The sequence below is a fragment of the Carassius auratus genome, chromosome 5 (genome assembly GCF_003368295.1).
Source record: "Carassius auratus strain Wakin chromosome 5, ASM336829v1, whole genome shotgun sequence".
NCBI classification, from domain to species: Eukaryota; Metazoa; Chordata; class Actinopteri; order Cypriniformes; family Cyprinidae; genus Carassius; species Carassius auratus.
In genome coordinates, this window is record NC_039247.1 from 8,445,888 (window position 1) to 8,470,780 (window position 24,893).

The 24,893-nt window shown below is 34.2% G+C and overlaps 1 protein-coding gene across 2 annotated transcripts; it reads right to left on the minus strand.

Annotated features, from left to right (window-relative positions):
* Positions 1-300: 300 nt before the first annotated feature.
* Positions 301-23,859, minus strand: LOC113073444 (carbohydrate-responsive element-binding protein-like). Of its 2 annotated transcripts, XM_026246339.1 has the most exons (17): positions 23,487-23,859; positions 19,657-19,763; positions 18,692-18,774; positions 18,494-18,583; positions 16,566-16,598; positions 11,907-12,081; positions 10,794-10,874; positions 8,744-8,895; positions 7,543-8,182; positions 6,412-6,476; positions 5,906-6,146; positions 5,014-5,111; positions 4,167-4,286; positions 2,278-2,405; positions 2,050-2,173; positions 1,715-1,844; positions 301-852 (listed from the first exon to the last, which is right to left on the minus strand). In XM_026246339.1, exons 1-17 carry the CDS (start codon positions 23,831-23,833, stop codon positions 728-730), a joined length of 2,739 nt encoding a protein of 912 aa, XP_026102124.1. In that variant the 5' UTR covers positions 23,834-23,859; the 3' UTR covers positions 301-727. The 2 variants fall into 2 exon arrangements, with proteins under 2 accessions (XP_026102124.1, XP_026102134.1); XM_026246349.1 differs by lacking the exon at positions 16,566-16,598.
* Between the last annotated feature and the right edge of the window lie 1,034 nt (positions 23,860-24,893).

Here is a 24,893-nt window from a genome sequence, read left to right on the forward strand (position 1 = left end):
ATGCAACATTTGTAATATATATTTTTTTTAATTGAGTAGAAAATATCATATTAGAATTTCTAGAAGACTCTAACCTGAAGATTCTGGTTAAAAAATTACATTTTAAAATAAATCCATGCAGAAAACAGTTATTTTCAATTGCAATAATATTTTGCAATATTATAAATATAAATATATGTCTTTAGTATTTATTTGGTATTTTTCACATGATACCATTTGAAACAGAACTGCATTCTTGAAGAATGAAAAATGTCGATCCTCCATTTATGCCTGGGAGGAACTTTTGCAAGCTGAAATTACACATGTAAACCTAAAAAAGCCACAGAACGTTACAGATAATATGCCCCATAGTTTCACACTCACACTCATTTTATGCGAATTACAAAACAATAACATGAACAGAACTTGAACAAAACATATGCTGGGGCGTTAAACGGCATGTGAAAAATGAACTGAACTTAATACAATATATTGAACCCGCTGGGTTTCAATCTGGCTCACGTTCACAATTCTGATCATCATCTCTGTAGTCCTATAAATAATAAAAACTCAACTAAAGTTGTAGTCACTTTACCATCAATAAACACTTGCACCTTTGTGGGAAAGAGCAACATTGGCTGCATTTGTGAGAGAGTAAAATGTCATTGGTTGTTGCTGTGGATGAGAGTTCTGATTGGATTCTCATGTGGGTCGTGTGATTGGCTGTTGTTTTATAGAGGGTGTGCTGTCATTGGCTGTAGCTGTAGGATGAATGTCCATGAGAGACGGCCTGGACGGCCTGTTCAGGAACCAGACTGGGGTCTGAGAGGATTGATGTGGAGGTGCAGAGCAGACGGAGGGAACTCAAAACAGCTGGAGAGAAACACATGACAGAAGAGTTACAGTAAAACTGATAATAACTCATCCCTGTAGATGCGACTCGATTCTGCTGTTGTAAAATGTAGATTTAGGATGAATTCCCCGTTTACTTCCAAGTTTTTTTATTCAGCAAAAACGCATTAAAATAATTGAAAGTAACAGTAAAGACATAATTATAACATTATAATAATTCATAATTTAGATTTCAAATAAATGCTGTTATTTTTTACTTTCTATTAATTAAAAAACAAAATCCTAAATTGCTAACGAGTTACAAAGACTTATGAGGACATAACCCATGTCCCCATTTCTAAAAACACTTATAAATCATACAGAATGAGTTTTTTGAGAAAGTAAAAATGCACAAAGTTTCCTGTGAGGGTTAGGGGTAGGGTTGGTGAAGGGCCATAGAATATACAGTTTCTACAGTATAAAAACCTTTACACCTATGGGATGAACACACTTTTCACAAAAACAAACGTGTGTGTGTGCGTGTAATAAGAAATGTTGATTTCTTATTGATAATAATAAGAGCAGCAAATCATCATATTAGACTGATTTCTGAAGATCTTGTGACTCTGAAGACTGGAGTAATGATGCTGAAAATTCAACTGCGCATCACAGAAATAAATTATATTTTACTATACATTCACATAGAACATTTGCAATAATATTTCACAATATAACTGTTTTACTGTATTTCTGATTAAATACAAACACCCCTAAAACATGGTAAAATCAAGGTGTTAAGTGTGTATCTACGGCAGGGACTGATGCATATGCAAGGAGGTTGAAAAGTGTCAGTAAATGATTGTGAGGTCTGAGGGAAGGTTCTAGCGAGGTGCTGGTCACTCACTGGGTCTGAGCGCGGGCAGAGAGCAGTGCTGGTCCAGCCAGGACAGAGTACTGCGACACAGATCATCAACACTGGCTGTGGACACCATCCCGTTAAACGACTCGAACAGCGGCTCGATGAGGATGCTGAACTAAGAGAACGGCTTCAGTTGAGGAAGACACGAAGATGTGGAGGACTTGCATCTTAACAGAGTTAATCATGCTAAAAGGGTCATTGTCTTTTTCATGCACTGTTCAATTTTGCTTGCATAGCATGTCTTCTTTCAGACGTTTTTACACATTTAAGTGTTTGTTTTATTTGCACCCCACCACCTTTGAAACAGCTTTGTAGGATACGACCCAGAACTTCCAGTTCTGCAGCGTTTGAGTCCTCACGTACTCTCTGAACTTCTCCCTCATGTGGTCGAAGCGCTGCCGTGTTATTGGGACACCTGTAGCTGGAAGCTGCTGCTGACACGCACTACACACACACACAGTTCACATACAATCACACTCACACATTCATGAAGATGTCTCTCATTACTATGTTCACCACATGTTGTGAAACAGCCCAAACGCACTCACTTGATGCCAGAGTTGAGCGTGAGGATCTCGTCTCGGAGTCTCTGGGCCTCCTCGTGGAGCTGAGCTCTCTCCTGCTGCATCTTACTGATGTATTCCGCCGTCTTCTGCAGCGTCGTGGCCTTACTGATCTGAGCCCGAGAGCAATGAGATTACAGAGGTGAAGACATTAAACCAGATGAGAAATCTCCCAGGCATATGGAATAATTTACAAATCTCACGAATTTATATTTTATTCACAAAGATAACATATCAAATGTTGAAAGTGAGACATTTTGAAATGTCATGCCAAATATTGGCTCATTTTGGATTTGATGAGAGCTACACATTCCAAAAAAGTTGGGACAGGTAACAATAAGAGGCTGGAAAAGTTAAATGTACATATAAGGAACAGCTGGAGGACCAATTTTTTTAATTATTAGGTCAATTGGGAACATGATTGGGCATAAAAAGAGCCTCTCAGAGTGGCAGTGTCTATCAGAAGTCAAGATGGGCAGAGGATCACCAATTTCCCCAATGCTGCGGCGAAAAATAGTGAAGCAATATCAGAAAGGAGTTTCTCAGAGAAAAATTGCAAAGAGTTTGAAGTTATCATCATATACAGTGCGTAATATCATCCAAAGATTCAGAGAATCTGGAACAATCTCTGTGTGTAAGTGTCAAGGCCGGGAAACCAAACTGGATGCCCGTGATCTTCAGGACTGCACTGCATCATATACAGGAATGATACTGTAATGGAAATCACAACATGGGCTCAGGAATACTTCCAGAAAACACTGTCGGTGAACAAAATCCACCGTGCCATTCGCAGTTGCCGACTAAAACACTATAGGTAAAAAAAAGAAGCCATATCTAAACATGATCCAGAAGCGCAGGCGTTTTCTCTGGACCAATGCTCATTTAAAATGGACTGTGGCCAAGTTGAAAACTGTTCTGTGGTCAGACGAATCAAAATTTGAAGTTCTTTTTGGAAAACTGGCACAACATGTCATCCGGACTAAAGAGGACAAGGATAACCCAAGTAGTTATCAGCGCTCAGTTCAGAAGCCTGCATCTCTGATGGTATGGTGTTGCATGAGTGTGTGTCGCATGGGCAGCTTACACATCTTGAAAGGCACCATCAATGCTGAAAGGTATATCCAAGTTCTAGAACAACATATGCTCCCATTCAGATGCCGTCTCTTTCAGGGAAGACCTTGCATTTTCCAACATGACACATACTGCATCAATTACAACATCATGACTGTGTAAAAGAAAGATCCGGGTACTGAAATGACCAGCCTGCAGTCCAGATCTTTCACCATTAGAAAACATTTGGCACATCATAAAGAGGAAGATGCGACAAAGAAGACCTAAGACAGTTGAGCAACTAGAAGCCTGGTAAATCAACTTATTTTTCCCTTAAAATTATCAATTTTCTCGGTTTAAACATTTGATACGTCATCATTATTTCAATAATATCAATTGTAATGTTTAAAAAATGAAGCTACTATTTTTTGTATGCATTTTTTAATAATTCTATTCAGTTGTATTTTATTTTTATTTCAGTTTAGTACTTGTACCGCATTAACTTTAAATTTAATATCCAAGAGCACACTAAAGATGAAATTATAAAAATGATAGTCAACACATCAAAATAAGTGTATTTCTTTAAAGAGTGACAAAAGATTATTAAAACAAAGATTTAAAATGTACTTTGAAGAAAAGCATTTCTTTTGACATTCCTACAAAGTGCACTTTTAAAAAATTTTGACAGCTATATAATCTGCAAGCAGTTTTTAAAAGCATGCCTTTAAAAGACTTGATGTACACTACAAGTGCACATTCAATTCAATAAAGCACACTTCTTTTACACAAGTGCTGACTGATAGAGCCACTGAAATGAGTGTTACCTTGATACTGGGCTGTGAGCTGAGAGTGGTCACCAGACTGTGTAACGTGTCAAAGCCGAGCTTGATGTTGAACCGTCTCTTCTGCTCGGCAGAAATGTGTGTGATCCGTCGTGTGTCTGTCTGTAAAAAAAAGACAACATTACATGGTATCTGCAGGAGTTTTAACCTCAAATTTAAGACTAATTAAAACCTTCCTTTAAGACCTGCACATATAAAATGAATACAATATGAATGGGGAACGGCCATGTCTATAGTAACCTATTAATCTGTAAAATGACTGCAAAAAGCATGATTTATACAGGGTTTCACAAACACAACATTTTCATAAAATGATAAGATCTCCATTTTAGCCTTTAAACCCTTTTTAAGAAAACAGATGAAAAGTATAAAATATTATATGAAACAATTTTCAATAAATTATTATATTAATTAAATAACATAAATATATATTTAATCTTCTTGTTGATCCACCAGTTCACATTTATAATTAAGCGTGATTGCAGCATAAAAACATGGGTTGATTTTCACATTGGTCATGAACAAAAACAGCAGACTGGCTTATTAAAAATGCAAATTAATTCTCTGCCATCAGGAGGCGATTTTGGAACGGCAGAAGTATATCGGTTTCCTCCGTTATGCCTATGCACTAAGAAATGAGCAGAGCTCATATTTATTCAATAAATAATATCCTTTTGAAGTTTGATCCTCACATTAAGCCATATCACAATTCTCGTCTTCCGCCCCCGAAATTAATTTCTCTTGAAATAATAATTAAGACTTTCTTGTACCATTTAAGACCTGCATTAGAAACAAAAACTGTGGGGTTATAAAATAATTGTGTTTTTACTCTTGTGGACTCCATCTTGGCTTGTCCAGGCAACGACTCTGGGCTTTTCTCTGGCGGATTTGTAGGTGACGTCTGTCCCATGTTTCCTGAAAAGCTAACTAAAAACACATTTCAAAATAAGACAGATCATTCCTCTTGAATTAAAATACAATGCTTGAGTTATTATGCATGACACCATATAGTTGTAAATGAGATTGTTTCTTCATCAGATTTGGAGAAATGTAGCATTGCATCACTTGCTTACCAATGGATGCTCTGCAGTGAATGGGTGCCGTCAGAAACAGCTGATAAAAACATCACAATAATCCACACAAGTAGTCCACAGCACTCCAGTCCATCAGTTAATGTCTTAAGAAGCCAAAAGCTGCATGATTGTCAGAAACAAATCCATCATTAAGACATTTTTTAATTCAAACCATTACTTCTGGCCAAAATACCACTCCATAATCCATAACAACACTTCCTCCAGTAAAAAAAAAGTCTTGTTGTCTTCTCACATCAAAATCCACCCACATATTTGTTTTGGGCTGTTTTGCTTGCAAATGGTGCTTGATGTGTGCAGATTTCACTCCTGATTCAAACCAGACCGCTTTTTTTTTCCCAATGGAAGAAGCTGTATTATGCAATAATAGTATTTTAGCAGGAAGCAACAGTTTGAAGTAAAAGACGTCTTAATTTTAGATTTGCTTTTATACAAACACTTCACAAGATAGACTCTCATTCTGATGGCACCCATTCACTGCAGAGGATCCATTGGTGAGCAAAAATTCTCAAAATCTGTTAGGATGAAGAAACAAACTCATCTACATCTTGGATGACCTGAGGGTGAGTATGTTTTTATCTAATTTGAATCTATTAAACTATTCCTCTAAAACCACACAGATCAACACACCTGTTAAACTGGTCCGGTCACTTGCATGCATTTGTACTGGGGAGAGTTCTTCTGTTTTGGGGATGAGAAGTGTTGTTTGTTGAGTGAGCAGAGAGGAGATGGTGCTTCCCTGTGGGCTGCCGCTGTGGCCATGTGTTGACATGTGCATCTGACAATGTAATGCTGACAGTGGAGGGATTACAGTAGAGGCCCAGGGGGGATTGTGGGAAATCTGCGATCCTCCACGACTGCTACTCTTTGGCTGTTATGGAGAACAATTAGGATGTTTTTGAAAGAAGTCTCTCCGGCTCACCGAGGATGCATTTATTTGATCAAAAATACGGTAAACACACCAACATTGTGAAATACTTTCAAAGTTTAAAATAGCAGTGTTCTATTTTTTAAAATGCAATTTTCTTCATCATTTCTCAAGTCTCTCTGATAAATGTCTATCGGTGTGGTTGTATTATTTTCACTTGGCTTACAGCGTGCTGTAAATATTTTATTTCACTATAAGGAGAACTTACCGGAGAGATGGGTGACGTTGGTCTGTGGCCTTTTAACCCTGCATCAAAATTCACTGATTGTTTTCCTAGAAAGAAGGTTTTACAACTATTATGAAATGAGCATGATTTTCTGCAATTAATCACAGAATTCAACAGATTAAAATCAGAGTAATCACACCCCTTTTCTGTGATTAATCGTGATAAATGTTTCTTTTGTCATAATTTGCAATACACAGCAAAGTAAACCAAAAGATAAAAGGGTAATTCTCAAAAAAATACGTATTTTCTGCAAGCTTTTTTCAAGTTAAGTCTTTTCCTTAAAAAGACTCTTGAAGAACTCCAAAAGGATGCTCCAAAAGACACCAAAGAACCAACTGATATAAGGAGCCCATATAAGCACATATGAAAGACAAAAACACTGTAGTTCACACAGCGCGATGCTCTTCAGAGACAATCCCAGAATATGACAGAGCTCGTGTTTTAAAGTCAAACACACTGGAATGAATAGTGCACTGAAAACGCAGCGGGTTCTGTTCTTTCTGCGATCTCTGATGTAATCAGCCTGGTTTCCTTTATATCAGCGCCGTTTTGGATGGATTGTTTGAATGCATTCGCTTACTGGATCATTGGACTGAAAACTTTCCTGGAGTTTAACAGCTTAAAATGATCTGATTGCATTGAAATTATTTTAGCGCGTTAAGGATTGTAAAATTAATTGCATGCGTTAACATGTTAACTGGACTGTTTGGGACACTCAGTGTTATTTTACCATTAGTGTTATTTTACTATTGCTTATTAATATATATTAAATGATTTATATAATTAGATTTTTTTGTCTTATGTCATTTTTTTTATTATTATTTAGCTTTATTTCAGTTTAAGATTTTTTTTTTTTTTTGTACTTTAAAACTTTTTATTTCAGTTAGCTTCCATGGCAATAATTTTTTTTTTTTTTTTTTTTTTTTTTTTTATATCTATATTTTTTTATATCAGCTTTAATTCAATTAAGTTTTAGTTTCAAGATAGCAAAATTATATATAAAAATATGCTGCAATTATTTTTTAATCTGGGACATTCCTTCAGTGGTCCAGATGCTCTTGGAAAACCTAGGAACACTTGGAAAATTGACAAATAAATGAAACATCTACATACGCTCTTGAGATCTGGAAGTAAGCAGATTGGCCAGGCAGCTCGTCTGAGTGGGCGGGGCTGTAGATGAGGTCATCACCCTGGGAACCAATTGGGCTCCTCCTGTCTTTTGTTTGTGCTTCCCTCTGCCAGAGGCCACGCCCCCCTGCTGCGGCACAGAGAAGCAGTAAGAGACACCGGGCGAAGGCAGAGACGGGGTGGCCATCATGGACTGGTAGCTCAAAGACATGCAGGTGGCAGGAGGAAACATCTCAGCCACGCTGGAGTACCCATGTTGGGCGTCCAATGGCAGGCCGGTCATAGCAGAACCTGTGTGGGTGATGACCGTGGACGTGGCAGCCTCACAGGTCCGTGATTGGCTGGAGGAATAACTCTGTCTGAGGCAGGCTGATGGGAAAGGGCTTTCCTGTGCCATGACACCCGGCATCTCAACGGTGTGACCGCTGAAGGACGTCTGCTGACCGTATGGGAGGTTCAGAGAGTGATGGAAGTCACTGATGTACTCTGAGTGACCTTTGAACTTGGGTGTTTCGCCACTGGGGTTGAAGGTCACGTGGGGGTCAATGGCCTGGCGAGGATAACTGGGTCCTGGTAGGTTTGCAGATGAGGACGGCTGGGATAAACTTTCAGCAGAGAGAGGAGGCTAAAAATGAAAATGGAAAAAACATTTTTGACACACATTTGGGGAAAATTAGGTAAATAGTCTGAAGGATGGCACACATTTATTATATATTAGATATAATATTATTAATTTAATTTAATTTATATTGAATGTGTACTGTGCCTATAACTATAAAAAACAAATAAACACAATATAATATATTTATTTATTTGAAATATTTCACAGATGTAATGTGTCCTATGCTTAAAATAACCATGCAAATAATTATTATATATTATATAATAAAAATACTTTATTTTATACTTTATTTTATTTAGCACAGTTTAATGTTGTAATGTGCTTATAACAACCATGCAAAAAATTATAATATAATATAATATAATATAATATAATATAATATAATATAATATAATATAATATAATATAATATAATATAATATAATATAATATAATATAATATAATATAATATCATTTAAATGTTCACCATCAATCAAGTAATTTGTAGGATGATGCTGCTGAAAAGAAAAACTCTGAAAGATGAAGGATGGCAGCTGGGGAAGTGTTTGAGAAAGCCTGTGTACCTGTGTGAGCATAGACCCTGTGTGTATCATCTGATTGGAGACGGCGGAGGAAGCAGTTGAAGGAAACACCGCGCTAGACAAGCTCTCAAAGAAGTTGCAGTCTGAATAACCCACATGCTCCGTCGGCTGGCCGCGGAAACTCAGGAAAATGTCTAGAAAGCAACGAGCATGAGGTTAATTCTTCACAAGTAGGTAAGAATGACTCCTGCACATTGCAATGGCCCAAAAATGACTTCTAATGGCACTGCAGGCATGTTAACTGCCATGGTTTAGTCCACTATTCCTCTAGACCTGCCAAACCCACATGCAACCAATCAGAATGCCTTCTGGGAAAGGTATTTTTCCCCTCGGATGATGCGTGCTTCATTCAATGCCATACATTAATGTTTCATACAGCCGCATGCACGCTTCAAAAGAGTACATTTACACTATTGCTAATTCTGGCGTTGTGCAATGGTGGATGTGTGTACAATTGCACTAAAAGAGCGTTCACTTGCTAAAAAAGATGGAAGGCATGCAGTAGATTTAGTGTTGATCATTTAGAGGCCTTAGAATTGCAAGTATTAAATAGGCTTAAACTGTGCCATTTTCATCTATGTGCAAAAGCTGTTTCGAACACAAAGTTAAACACACCTGCCAAAAATTGCAGTTAAATAAAAACACAATATCTATCAAATATTTGCAGTTATTTTATCCATAGTGCAAAGCCCTACTGTAAATTGTCCTGTATAGTTTAGTATATTCTTTACAATGACAGAAGATCATTCAGTACACAGATGGAGGGTGCTGCTGTATTTTAGTAAACTCATCCCTACAAATAACTCACTACTGAGGGCTGATCTCATCCCGTCTGACTTCCACTCATCAGTCACTGACTCTTTAGACTTTAAATGTCCCCGTCACAGATGAGGATATGCCATTAGAGGAAATCTCACATGTGCCACAAGGGGTTAAACTCATTCATTGTCCTCTAAACACCCCGAAAGGGAAGCACAGACAGATTGTTGGGCCGGCTTTTCTTTAAAAATTGCACATATGAAATTCTGAACTTCCCTATATATCATCAAAGTTATGCAATTCTACTTATCAACCATGTACTGTATCTATCAATAAATTCATCACCTATTTATTTTTTACTGTTCTTATTATATATATATATATATATATATAATATATATATATTGTAACAAATAATCATCATTTTATAAATAGTATTTAGTTATATTAATTATTTAATTGCTATATTCAATTAAAATTATATTTTTAAAAATATATATTTTTATATTATTTATAATGACTATATTTCATTTCAATTATATCTAAATTATATTTTTTATTAATATTCAATCTGCAGATAAAACATTTTCCATAAATATTAAATCAATATATTATTATTATTGTCATTATTAAAAAATACTGAAATGTTTATAATATTTTATTAATTACTATTACATTCTTTATTAACATTCAAACAATCATAAATATTAAATCAATATGTTAATATTGAAATTATTTAAAAATGTTGTGTTATTTCATTATATTAATGACTATATTTAATTTCAATTATATCAAAATTATATTTTATTAAAATTCAATCTACCGATAAAACATTGTTCATAAACATTAAATCAACATATTATTATTATTATTAATGTAAAATTACTGGAATTTCTTTATAATACTTTATTAATGACTATTTAATTTTGAACATTTAACATTTAAACTACAGATAAAATATTATAAATATTTAACAAAAATATTATAAATATTTAACAATTATAAAAATAAATCAATATATTAATATATATATTTTTTTATTATTTCATTATGTTAATGGCTATATTTAATTTAAATTATATTTAAATAATATTTCATATTAGCAATGCAACTACAGCAGAAAAGTGTAAATGTATGACTCCATATTCATATTAGTCTTCTTTATAATCAATCTGCCAGCGTAAAGAGTGGCACACAGCAAAAAAAATAATTTAGCTGGAGTTTTCAAGTGAAGCAGTGTCAGTATAATAAAGATTAAACTCGTTAAACTCACCTGGTATGTCCATCAGGTCGTCCAAGCTGGGCTGTAATGGAGTCAAACCAGGCTGGATCATATCTGCATTACTGGTGTACACTGAGACGACAGCAGTGAAGAACACTGTGAGGATGTGTGTGTTTAACACCGCTCTGTTTGAATTTACTCTCTTAAAGTTCCTTGTTTGAGGGTGTGGTGTCCTTCCTGAATACATCTGATAAACTCATGTGACTAAATTCTCCATCTCTAAAATCTTGCCTCATTAATGAATTCTTAGATTAAAACACTTTATAAGGCAGAGGACACATTAAACGTCACTGAAAGATACATATTATGTTGTTAAATCAGCCAAATATCCAATATATAGTGACTACAAAATCTATTAGTTCGGTCAAAAGAATTTGACGAGAATTCTCTCAATATGTTTACAAGTCATTTTAAAGCTGTATGACTTTTTTGCATGAATTAGATTGTATTTTTATATGATTATACAATCATATGTTTTTCATAAAATGCATGCTGATAATTACCAGGTGCTCGAAAAATGACCAAGAACACATTTTTTTTCCAAGTTAATTCAGTATTTTTGTCTGGTTTTAAAAGATGTTTTAAAATCAGGCTGAGAAGCAATGTTATTATTTTCTGAGAAAATTGAAGAAGAACTTAATTCCCCTCTGAAAGATGTTTGTTTTTGTTTTAGGCATACATTTTGTTCACTTTCTCAAACAATCTTCATTTTGCATTTTAAGTAAATGTATCTTTATTTAAGGAAGATTTCTAGATATATGCATTGGAAAACAAAACAAAAAAAAACACCTGAGGAAAATATTCATTTTTTGCAGTGCATGCAACATTTAATGCCATGATTTTAAGACTTTTTAAAATCTTTAATTTGTAAAAGGCAGAATTAAAGCTTTTTAAAAAATGTCCAAAACCCACAGAAACCCTGGTAAAAGTGGTCTATAAACCTTGCATGCTTATGCATATTTCAAAATCAGCACAATGTGATTAATTAAAACCATGCACCAAATACTGCATGCATCATTGGTGTTAAACCAGACACACTGCATCTCCACAGGCCAAGTTTGAAAACACAAATGACATGAATGATTTCTCTCTTTATGGACTCACTGTTTTGGCGGTCTTCACTCCAGGGACTGGGTTTCTGGGTCATGGTGAACAGCGTGTCTGAGATGTCTGACAGGAAGCAGTCCAAGTCAAACATGTGCACTTCCTCTGAAGCCGTCTCTGGCTCTGGATAGATCTGACTGGTCCACTTCTCCAGGTCTGTCCTGCTGATAGGACTCTGTGGAGAGCATCAGTCAGGTCTGATCACATCAGAAACACTACATAGTAATGTGAAATAATAGTAATATGATGCTTTCATTAACAAACATCACTAATGAAGGTTCCTACATCTACATATGAGCACAAGCAAGGACTATTTATGTGATAGTTCATCTGTCCAATAGAAAAAAGCCTTTTAGTGTCTGAAGCGTTAAGGAAATGCATTGAAAATCCTGTTGAGAAAACAGATAGTTTACGTACACATACTGAGCAAGAAGCAAGACTTGATTTTATCCATTAGGAATTAAACTGCTAGTTACTTTTTGTTGCCAGGAAAACATAGAAAATATTATATATATATATATATAAAAAACAACACTAGAAAAAAAAAACATAATTTAATAAGATAAATATGAATGTGTAATAAATTAAAACTGTACAAGGCAGCCAATAATTTCCATGTTCAATTGATATCATGAAATCAAATCTGTCACCATGAAATCAATATCGCCTTTTTTATTTTACAATTTATAAATCATTTATCCATGCATATCTTCTTTTTTTTTTTTACATGCCCTCATAATCTTTAAATAATTAATTATACATTCCCTCACCTCCTACAGAACCATACAAAAATAATAATAATAAAATAAAATATTGAAATAAAAGAAATGCTAACTGAAATCAAATAAAATTAATAAAAAACAAACTTTAACCAATTTTATTTCAGCTAGTCGTCAAGTTAACATTTCTCATTCTCATTTAGTTTAACTTAGAGTAAAAACAACTAAATCAACAAAAAATTAAACAATTCAAAACTATTTTAAAAATGTACAAAATTGCAAAAACAAAATTAATTTTTTTTTGCTGAAAACAGGAAACATAAATAAAATTGAATTCAAAAGATTAACAAATGCTATGATAGTACACCAGTGATCCTGAAATGACTCTGTGCTCAAGCAAACTGTCTCTCGCACGGATCTAATGATCCAATCAATTACTAATGGACAAAATCAAGCCCCGCCTCTTTTGAGAAGCTGTTTTACAATGTTTTATCAGATTTCTTTCCTTCGGGAGGATTGATTTAATGCCGACTTCAACACCGAAAACACTTTGATTTGACTTTCTACTCACGGTTGTTATTGGAACAATCCCAAGTGCATCTGTTAAACCTGGAGAGCTGTTGATTTTCCTGCTCTGCAAACACTGAGGCTCGGCACGGGCCGCAGATTTATAGGAATACCCTCAAGCAATGATTACGTCTTTCCTAAAAAACTACCTACGTTCTGTTTTCCACTTTCTGTTTTTCTTACGCACAAAGGTGGCAAATTATAGTATTGGTGCTAGAGTGTGTGTGTGTGTGTGTACATGGGCCTCGGTGCTTACGTGTGAGGACTTAACAACAGCAGTTTAACGCAAATGTGTAAATGTCTTGTTTTTTTTTTCAGGTTTCTCTGTTTCATTGAAGGCGAGTGGCTCTTTTGTTCCTGACCCAGATCTGGCTGTCACACACACGTGAGGAGGACGAGACACACTCACTGCCTCCTGCTGGCACACTGACACACTGCACCTCAACACCAGGCACTGCACCACAAACAGGGACATATCTGCACATACTGTATGACTTGGGTTTCTACTTAAAAAGTGCATCTGTGGGATTTTTCAGTGTAGGTGAAAATGGTGCATCTGATCACTTAGTACAATAACATCACATATGTCTGAAGCACAAACCAAAAAATATATATGTGGGTCAAAGACGTTAAGATGTCCGCATCAAGAAAAATGTACAAAAGTGATTTTGTGTCCATAGAAAGCACATTAAATGTAAGTAAAATGTCTACGTTTAAGGTTTCAAATAAGTTTTTGGAGAATAAAATGTCAAAATTTGGTTGAAATAATGTTACATTCTCATTTAGTGTAACAATATTTATGCAAAAATTCTAACAACATGTTTATTCTGACGTGTACATATTAAAATATCTAAAATAATAATGGAGCATACTACATTGTATTGTGTTTTAAATTTGTACAAAATTCTTACTGACAAACGGGCAAAACCTAGGATACTGGCAAATGTTAAAAATGTACGATTACAGCTCATTAGTATTTGGGGTGAAAATAATTAGTCTTTTAATATGTCATAAATTGATTTTTGTGTTAAATACGCCTGACAAGATTGTTACACTGAATGACATTTTACTGGGTGTCTTCTGTAAATCAGGGCAAAATGTAAGATTTTTATTTTTTGCTCAGAAAAAACAAAAACTTTAAATAAAAAAAAGCAATTAAATAAAACAGAAAACTTTTTGCATTTTGGGGGGGGGGGGGCTACAGCAGTTTAAAGCTTTTTTTTATGCTTAAACACTTTTTCGTCTTTGACCCATGTATATCCTTTTAAGTACACTACCATTTTCCTTTTTTATGTTTTAATCTCTTCTGCTAATCCAGGCTGCATTTTTTTTTTTTTTTGAGTAAAAATACACTTAAAATAGTGAAATATTATTATAATTTCAAATAGCTGTTTCCTATCTGAATATCTGTTAAACTGTAATTTATTTCTGTGATGCTCCGCTGTATTTTCAGCATCATTCCTCCAGTCTTCAGTGTCACATGATCTTCAGAAATCAGAATAATATACTGATTTGCCGCTTAAGATATTATCATTATTACTTTATTATATAATTATTATTTTTACTTATTAGTGTCAATCTAAAAAACAGTTGCCCTGCTTCATTTTTTGTGGAAAACCATATTTTTCATGATGAATAGAAAGTTCAAAGGAACATCATTTATAAGAAAAAAACAATCTTCAAGGCGTAATTATACATCTAATGCATGTATAAATTGAATGCATCCTTGCTGAATAAAACAATTAATATATTTAAGACTTTTTATTGTATGTTGCAAATACCATATTTTACAGTATATTAATATGGTAGTCACTGATTACCAAGTACCATGGTACAGTATTATACGAAAGCATCAGTTCTTTCATTTGTAAGCAAGGACTCACATCATAAATCAAATTCATATCCACAAAGCAGCACATTCACATCTTGCAGTATGTGGGTCAGATTTGATTAAACGCTGTTTAAAGCCTGAACGTGTGTTTCTCTGACCGCCTCGTCGAACAGAAGGGAAGATTAGCACTTTAGTCTCTGAAGGCAATCAAAAGACTCATTTTCTCATCCGTATGACGGACTGTGACGCATATGAATTTGTGCGTTTACGTTTACTCACGTTTTTCGTACATGGTGGTTCCTTTAAATTTTTCAACCAGCTGAGGAAAGCAAAATCTGAGGGCAGACTATTAATAGAAATGCTCTTGAGCTGTGCAAACATGACCTGAACCGCTAACCTACTAAAATAAATGCTACACTCGACACGAACTCATCAATGATTTACACTAGGCCTTCATCACAGCTGCGTTACGGCCCAAAGATATGAAAGAGACCTCTGAAAATGTCAGAAAAACAAGAAACCTGTGCGAAAATATATTACATTTACAGCTTTATTTTGGTTAAACCTTCCAAAACAGGCCTCATTATACCCCTTAGACAGAATTCCCCTCCAAAAAAGTCAAAAATAATGGATGAGTCACTAAAATCCTTTAAGATCCACCGAATGCTCTTGGTTACTGAATTAGGATTGTTATAAATTATTTTCTTGAGATTTATGGACCAGCCTACTTTTTGTACGCAAGATACCAATATTTAAAGTTAAAAAATGTACGTTTAAATTGAAATGTATATTTATTAGTCAACAAAAAATCCTGGTAACATGTTATGTATAATGCAATATAAAAGATGCATAATGTACTTGGTAATGCATTTTATATTTTTATCAATCGTTGTAACCAAAGTTAGAATTCATTGTAACATTTAGAGATTCCTGCAAATAATCTGCACTTTTTTTTTGCTTTTCCTTATGTTTTAGTTCATTATACTTTCTAAATGTGTAATACAATGCATTATAATTATACATTGCAATGCATTCAATATAAATTATATTTCTAATAATAATATTGTTTCTAATAATAATTCATGCATGTTAGCAAGTCCTACTTTACACAAACACTCACAAAACTCAATATGTAGTTGATGAAATATTTCATCAGAAAGAAAAATATTCACTCTAGAAAATTCCTTTGCTTAGAAAGCATAGTTTTAATATTCCCTGATATTTCCAGGTTTTCCAAGACCATGAAACACTAAATTAAAACAGCATTTTGCACTTGGTTTAATCCAAGTAGTTTGACTTTAACTGCTGTATTTGTACTTTTCTCAAGGTATAGTTAAAATATTTGGACCCCAACATTCTTCAGAATGTATTTCGTTATGCATCACAGAAAAAAAGAAGAAGATCTTAGAGGGAGTAAATAAGGACAGACCTTTCTTTTTGGGTTTAAATATCTCCTTAAAGGTGAAATGTGTAACTTTAGCAAAACCAGACTATTTACTGTCATAAACTGCATTAAAAGGGCAAGCTTCTCTGTGATCTTACCTTCTGAAGCATGGACAGCAGGTCTTTGTTCTTCTGAAGATAAAAAATACAATAAAACACATCAGACGTAGCAGTGCCTCATGATTCTAAAGGAGATTACAAGTCAAACTGAAACTGATCTTAAAATACTTTAAAAAAAAAAAACTCTTATCTTATCTTAACCATGAATCAGTACCTAAATTTTGAGGATATGGTTTTGTTCACTTTGTGAGGTTGGCTGGGGTCAGAGATTTTACCGGCCCTTGCTGTGAATATTGAACTTTGGGTTCTTCCTTTTGCAATAGTATCTCGACAGAGTGGGAAAAATGTGGTGTCAAATTTGACTCGCTTAGTTCTAGTACCTTCAGAAACACAATTGCATTCGATTTCATATTACAAACCAAAGATCTTGGTCATTTCGGGACGTAATGGAAGCAGATATCACTTTTTCATGTCGTGCCAAACAGTAAAAATGTCTCTAATCATGTCAGTGATCTGATGTCCTTTGATTCCACATTTTATGGTGGGAGTATCGTGGTGATAAATCAATATAAAATACAGTATGATCAATAAAAACATATTTTGCAATCACATTGTACCATATCTGCTAAGAGCTTTGTCAGTGGATGAAGCACTTTCTGTTGTTAAATCCTTCAGTCAATATTAAGTAAAAATTATGTCAATGAGTGGGATCTAACGATGCACCCCGAACCGGTTGAAAACTGATATAAATGTGCCGATTAAAATCAACTGAGATGTTGAACGAATCGCGATACAACAGAGGGTAGTATGAGTTTATATCTCGGAGGGGAACTTTCTGTCTTTAGAACAGTTTAGATGGTATTTTCTTTTCATCTCGTCTGAGTAATGCATATTAAAGTAGTATTTATAAGTGCAGTGCTGCATTGCTTACAGTGATAATCAAGAAAACGCTGTATCTGCTGTTCCATAAGCGCCACCTGCTGTCAGAGAGTGAATCTGCATCTCATTCAGCCCGTCTGCTGTTTCTGTTTCATGCAGTAGTATGGTTTCACAAAACTAAAGTCCGAGCATTCAGTTTTTGCTCTCGAATCTAATTTCGATTAGAAAGTGCTCATGCTGCATACATGTTTAAATCGCTATTTAAATGCAGTGGTTGCCTCGGATTTTACATGAAAAGAGAAAAGGCAAAGCCGTAGTTTAAGAGATTTATTTGATTTGTGTTATTTATGTGATTCGTTTTAAATTGTAAAATAGTTTTGTTGTTCAAATGCATATTTTAAATTCACAAAGAAATTTGTCCAGTCTTAAATCTCAGTTTGTTTAGGACAAATCGTATCGTGAAATCAGTATCGTGAATCGTATAATCATAAGTTGAGTGAATCGTTACATCCAATGGAATAGTCAATGACTATTCTAGAATTTTATGTTTATCGTGTGCTGTACTATATGCATTGGCATTATATTGGTCATTTATCACTTTCTAGACGTTAGAACAAATTAAAAACTTGTATTAGTCAACTTCTACATTTTTTGTTGGGAGCTTAATAATGAGAATGAATTATGCAATATACAGTATAAACTACAGTTCAAAAGTTTGGAATCTGTTCTTTTTTTAAGAAATGGGTGATTTTATTCAACAAGGATGCATTAAAATGATCAAAAATGTATAGAGGCCAAGATCATGTAATGATTCTAAAAATTCTGTTTTGATCACAGCAATCAATTATTTTCTACAATATACTACAATAGAAAACTGTTATTTTAAATTGCAATAATATTTCACAATATTCCTGTTTTTACTGTATTTTTAATCAAATAAATGCAGCCTTGGTGAGCAGAAAAGTCTTCTTTCAAAAACATTTAAAACAATATCTTACCAACCCCAAACTTTTGAATGCAATTTTTTTTTCTGTGTTCTGGACATCTAAAAGACAATTATGTCCCATTATATTTGGTCAGTTACTCACTCTTTTCTTATAGTAAATCCTCCATTTGTGATATTCCTTTATCACCACCTCTATCCGTCTCTTCCAGTAACTTCCCTCCAAAATAATCGCCTGTAAACGCCATGCATAAACATAGCAGGTGATGCATTACATGCATGTGACAAACATCAAAATCTTAATTTGTATATTAAAACTCATTTATAATGATTTGGGACTCACCTCAGGTTTGCCGTGAGCATCCGCCTCCGAACCCTCCAGCGGCGTGATGAACCCACACACCGGGTTCTTCCTTTTCTCCACATCTTAAGATATTTAAAATCACATTTAATGTTTTAGATCATTTAGCATTTCTGTGATTATTTGCCCAGTGGCAGGAAACACCAACAAACATCAAAGTAAACCAAATTATTCAATATTATCCAAAATGAATCAAGTGGAACATATTTGTAAGAAAAACTTTTTCTACAATACACATTGTTTAGAAGCATCTTTACCGAAAATCATGATGTTTACGTTTATAATAAAGTTGCATGTAGCAGATTAGAGTTATAGGTGAGTCTATGTAAGGGAAAATGCATGGCTATCTGTGCATTAAACTATTTTAATGCACAACGAGGAGGTAAAGCACCACTAACCATAGAAGCTATTTTAATAAAAAAGTAATTGAGCAGCGTTGACAATTTTCTGTGATCCTGAATGTTTCTGTGTGTGTGCAGTGTGATCTCTCTCTCTCGTGTTGTGTGTGTGAGTGTGTTTTAATCAAAGCATCGCATTAATATAGAATAGTGCTTAAACTGACTTTGAAATACTTATGCATTAAATAGTTTTAATCCATACTTTTAGATATACCATGGTATAAATGCAGATAAAGTTGAACATAGTTATATATCTCATCTATGTAAAGAGATATGCGATAATATAGTTGCATTTTTTTAATGTAATCCATCAATTGAGATTTGCTATATAGTATATATATATATAGCTTTATGTGAGTGTACTATATGCATGCAATATATATATATATATATAAATAAATAATCATGCAGCCGAGATTTGCTACATAGTGAACACATACTTGTCATTCATGAGAAATGTTTTACTAAAACAAGCTCATAGATACACTTTCACGTGAGAAAAGAAGTAAACTGTGTGTAACAGACTGGAAATGAGATCTGGAGACTCACACTGAATGAACCAGGCCCTCCAAATGCCGTTATTCAGCCGGATTTTATCCCTCCACAACAACCTCAATCCTTTAAAAGACTTCCACTTTGGAGACACAATCTTCCCACTGAGGAGAAACACAAATCAGTTCAATCAACATTAGATGTCATTTTATTCCCCTAGCAAATATAAACAACATAAATGAAATAGAATGTGTAGTAATCTACTTTGTTTGAGACTAAGACATGGTGATATTGCAGGACAATCACGAAATCTTTCCTTTTCATCCTGCTGGCTCTGTATAAACATGCTTTTCTCCATCAGGCAGCGTTTTTTTAACTGTGTTTGCAGTCTAAATAATTTCATCAGACTAATGAAGTGACACAGCTGCCCATCTGCACATATTCTGATAGCACTTTGCACCATTTACTGCTGACTCTAGTGCATTTAACCTCTAAAAACAAGAGACAAGTGAAGTAAGCGTGCTGCGTTTACTCTGTTGCTAAGAGTCTGGTGAGCATGAATGCTTTGATGTGGGATATGGCTTGGAATAACAGCAAACCCTGACAAATAAACAACACCAATTGGACGTCATCAGGCTGAAATAAAATATTTGTTCCTCCATCCAGTATATGCCACTGCTAGGATACAGGTCCAGTGAAGCAAAACAACAAGTGGATAACAGTGGTAAAATATTTTCTTCTAAAAATGTTTACTTCCAAAACATTGTCAGCCGAACACCTTTGACCTAAAATTCTTATTGTAAGGTTTTAGGTTAAAATTTGAATAATTTAACAACACTTTCACATTTTCTATCATGCTGGTTAATTGTCACAGATGAAAAAAAAAAAAAATTCATTTTTTATTTTAATATTTATTTTAAAATTTTAATAATTGCATTTATTTAATTAAACTACCTGCAGTTTCTCTACAAACCCTGCATATAACATTTTTTGCATATAAATGTTTCTCAGCAGTGTGTGTGGACACAACCCTACAATGATAAAAATAAATGTTCGCCTTTATTTTTTAATCCCAGAAAAAAATAAACAGTCTCAACTATCAAGCATGAGCTGCATGATGTCATACTGATCAAGCCCCGCCCACGACAGATGACCGACTGCCCCGTTTTAGCATATTTCTGCCGTTTTCTCTATGCTCTAGCAACAGTAGTGAGTAGCGACAACAATGTTTTTGATGGTAAGGCAGCACAGAATACACAAAAAAAAAAAAAAAAAAAAAACAGAAGATAGGGGTGGGTCAGCAAAGCTAATTAGCATTTAAAGAGACATGCACAGAAAGGGGTCACTGTAACCAGAGCTGTTTTTGACAAGGTATAATGGGTGTTGTTTTACACAACCAATGAGGAATTTTAACCAAAATATGTTACAGACATTTCATGAAAACCCTAAATAATCATATCAACTTGTTAAAAATGGGTATCCGATGCCCCATTTAAAAATATTTTACATTTATATTTCAGTAATTTAACAACACATTCACGTGTTCATGGGTCTATAATGCTGGTTAATGATCACCTAAGATAAAGAGGAATAAATAAAATAAAATCTTTTTTTTTTTGGTTAGTGATTCTTCTTGTTAATTTTAGAATTTAGCATTTTTATGATTTAATTAAGTTTAGGACAACATGACTTATATTACAAATATGTTATGTTACTGTAAAGCTGATTGATTTAAGGCTATCAGTGCATTAAGGACTATACATCAACATCACTGTAATCAGATGCTTTCTTAACTGCTGCTTTCACACCATGGCCAGTTTTTGTTGTGTCTATTTCGTTATTGAGAGGTAAGGGCGCAGCATATATTTACAAGCACTGTCTTCTTCTCTTGAATTGCATCTAGGAGGGCTGAATTACAGTATTGCACTACAGCACCACACTGGTCAAACTGTGTTATTGCAGGCTCTTACATTAGGTCAAATGTGATTAAATGACTACTCAACAACAATTTATCGTTGTCGATAATGTTGACTAATCATTTCAGCCCTAGAGAACAATAACAGGCTTTTCACAATTTCTGAAGAAAGTGTGAAAGGTGCAAAACTCTAGGGAGGTGGCATTGTTTTTTATTCAGGGTTAAAGGTTTGTTTAAATATAATCAATATAGTGATGCTTACCATAACAACTACCAATAACAATACCAGAGAACATTCAATAGTGTTTTTATGACACAATATCTGTATCTCATTGTCCAATAACAACAGTCATTACATGTGGTGATACGAGCAGACGCTTTTGATAGCCTTTCTATGCTGACATGATTCCTCGTCTCACTTGATGTCAGGTGATTTGTGTGTCATAAATTACTATTGCTGACTCACGGCCAAAGTCATACTGCAGTTGCATCACAATATAATTTCAACAGCTAGTGCTTAGGAGGTCTTTTGACAAGGTTTGTCTGGAGTTATCATTAGCATATGGAAATACCAAAGTATATTGAATGCTTAAAATAAATACAATACTGCAAAACCTTAAAGTATTAAACTTTAAGAAATACCTGTAGTGTAGGCTGTTTAAAACACTAGGCGCAAAGCTTTTAATGTCCCAATATACTTACAACCCAATAATGGTTTAAAGCAGGATTGCCAAAATAAATGTCTCAATATAGTAAATAAATAATTTAAGATATACTGATAAGAAAAGACACAGTGCTGTCTGTCTGTGTGTTAATAAAATGTGCATTTGTTTTGGAGAAAGTACCCTCGTTATTCTGTAACTCTCACCTCATTTGCCTTCCAACTCCTATCAAAGTATAAAGTTTTTTTTTTTTTTTTTTTTTTACTCAGTGAAGGATTTCACATCCACAGTTTCGAAAGCAAGACTGAATTTAGTCTCTCTCACACCCACTTTTTATTGCGGAGACATTTTATCAACTTGCATTAAAAAATGTATTAATTGTAAAATATATTTTAATCCTTAAAACACTATACAAGTAACTCAAAAAATATATAATTCATTTTAAAAAATCCATATTTCGGAGTATTTAAATGTGTATATTGTTCAAATGTATCTGTACTCTACTTGTTTTATATAACAATAAAACACATCCAAAAGGGTGAAACGTCACTTAAAATATAAGTTATATGCACTGTTTTAATTTATCTGTAACTTTAGGGAAATTACATTACAGTGAGGTAAACTGAAGTTAAACTTTAACTGCTTTATATCAGTACACTTTCATGATGTGAATTCCACTTAAAGTATGTTATATGTACTTTAAGTGTTTCACAGATCTGTAAACATTTCAGTGAGGTATACGTTGATCTCTAGTGTTTTTTAATTTTTACAGATTTTTTTATACACTGAAGTGAGTTTAATTACGGTTTATATTTATGTACTGATGTAAGATCTATAAGTGAGGTAAAAAAGTTAAATAGTAAATTATCTGTAGTAACAATACGTTAAATATATATCTTCATATACTTAATATAGGTTATACAGTATGTATATTGTTATAAAACAATTAAACAACAAATACATTACAATCTAACTTTGAATTACTGTAAACCTTTTACAGATAAATTACTAAAGTTGATCTTATACCTCACAGAAAAGTATACATTACTATAAAATAAATTAAATTGGTGTACAACATTACAGTGAGCTCAATTTAACTTAAATGGTAGATTATACTTATACCATTATACTTTAAAGGTTTTGCAGTTATGTAAACATTGCATTGATTTTATTGCATTGTAAATTTTGCAGTGAGGCAAAATTATACAAGTTTCACGCATTAGTTTAGTAATTTAACTGTTTCGTAGAAACGTAAACACTAGCACTTTAAAGTGAAGCAGGCATTGCTGCAAGGTAAATTAGATTTTTACCTGTACGCCAGAGTCATGCATTCAAACAGGCGTGTGAGAGTGGGGTCAATGCTCAGCAGTCTGGAGCTCAGTGGACCGAAACTGTAGATCTGGGAGTCCGGTTTTTTCATGGTGTCAACCCCATAGTTATCAGAATTATAAAGAGCCGCGCTTCTCCTCCTGATCGAGTCACTGTGCGGCGAGGACACCATGAAGTGTCCGCTGTGGATCACCTGAGTCCGCAGGCAGGACTCGAACCCCGCTCCGGCGTTCACACTGCGCAAGTGGTCCTCCGGATCGGATTCGGATTCTGAATCCGGTCCGATCTGGCTTGGCTCTGAGGTCTCTGAGTACTCTGCCTTTGCCATCGGTGCTGGTCAAGTCCTGCAGTCCACTGAGGAAAACACCATATGAGGAGGCGCACCTCACTCTCTACACCAATGCACACTTAGTACACAGGTCAAAGATCAAGTGTGATAACATGATCAAAACCCACTGATTAAACCTCTGACAGTCTGAACCCGCGCACGATTATGTAAGAGTTGATCTCTGTCCCAGGCAGCTATTGATGTGTTGTGAGTGTGTGACATATTATTACTAGTTAGTTATATTTGATTTGAATGCCTCAGTCTGTGAGGACTTATGTTGAATGCAAAATAAAACTAGATAAAAAAAAATGGTTACATTCATTTTAAAGAAAAATACATTTAATATATATTAGTTATACTTTGTGCATTTATTTTATTTTATTTACTAAAGTTCTGATATGGTATTATTATGTGTATCACAAAAGGGTAAAATAATTACGGTACATTTCATAAAATAAAAATAAAGACATGAGTGTTGCCTTGTCCTCCCAACACCATTTTTTTGGGAGTGGCTAGACTTTAATACCCCTTTAGTGGCTAAATTTCCAAGATTTGACTGAGTTCTTCTAATGCAGTACTTTAAAATCCCGGCAATTTATTCCTGGGAAAGGGAAGGTTACGCTAAACCCATGTTTTCATTTTGGACTTTGCAATTACTTCTCTTTCAGACATTTTACATAGCACCCTCTGCTTTTTCTTCATCGGATGACTCTGCTCTCAAGTTGAACTCTCATTAAAATATGATTTTATTATAAGCAGCAGGTACTGCTAGTAAAAAGACTATTTAAAAAGTGTGGAAAGAAGAACCATCCGTCAACCTTCATTTGTTTATCCTCTCTTAGAGACATTGTTTTGCTGGAAGGAAAATGTTGATCACAGAAAAAAAAAAAACGTGAAACATATATTATCTTGATCTATATTTACTTAATTTTCTATGGGCTATTTTAAAATTAATCACAAAGACAAAATAGAGGTAAAAAATAAAATTTAAACTTAAAAACAATCTGAAATATAAAAGAAATCATAACAAGTGTTTTTGAAAGTTAGAAAATAACATTTA

Bases quoted from the DNA above. Each gene is read 5' to 3' on its own strand.
- LOC113073444 (XM_026246339.1), bottom strand. From the start codon at position 23,833: ATGGCAAAGGCAGAGTACTCAGAGACCTCAGAGCCAAGCCAGATCGGA. The intron at 18,775-19,656 runs GTGAGTCTCCAG...AAATATCTTAAG, and splicing joins GAGGGCCTGGTTCATTCAGT to ATGTGGAGAAAAGGAAGAAC. The intron at 2,406-4,166 runs GTAACACTCATT...TCTCGGGCTCAG, and splicing joins GCTCACAGCCCAGTATCAAG to ATCAGTAAGGCCACGACGCT.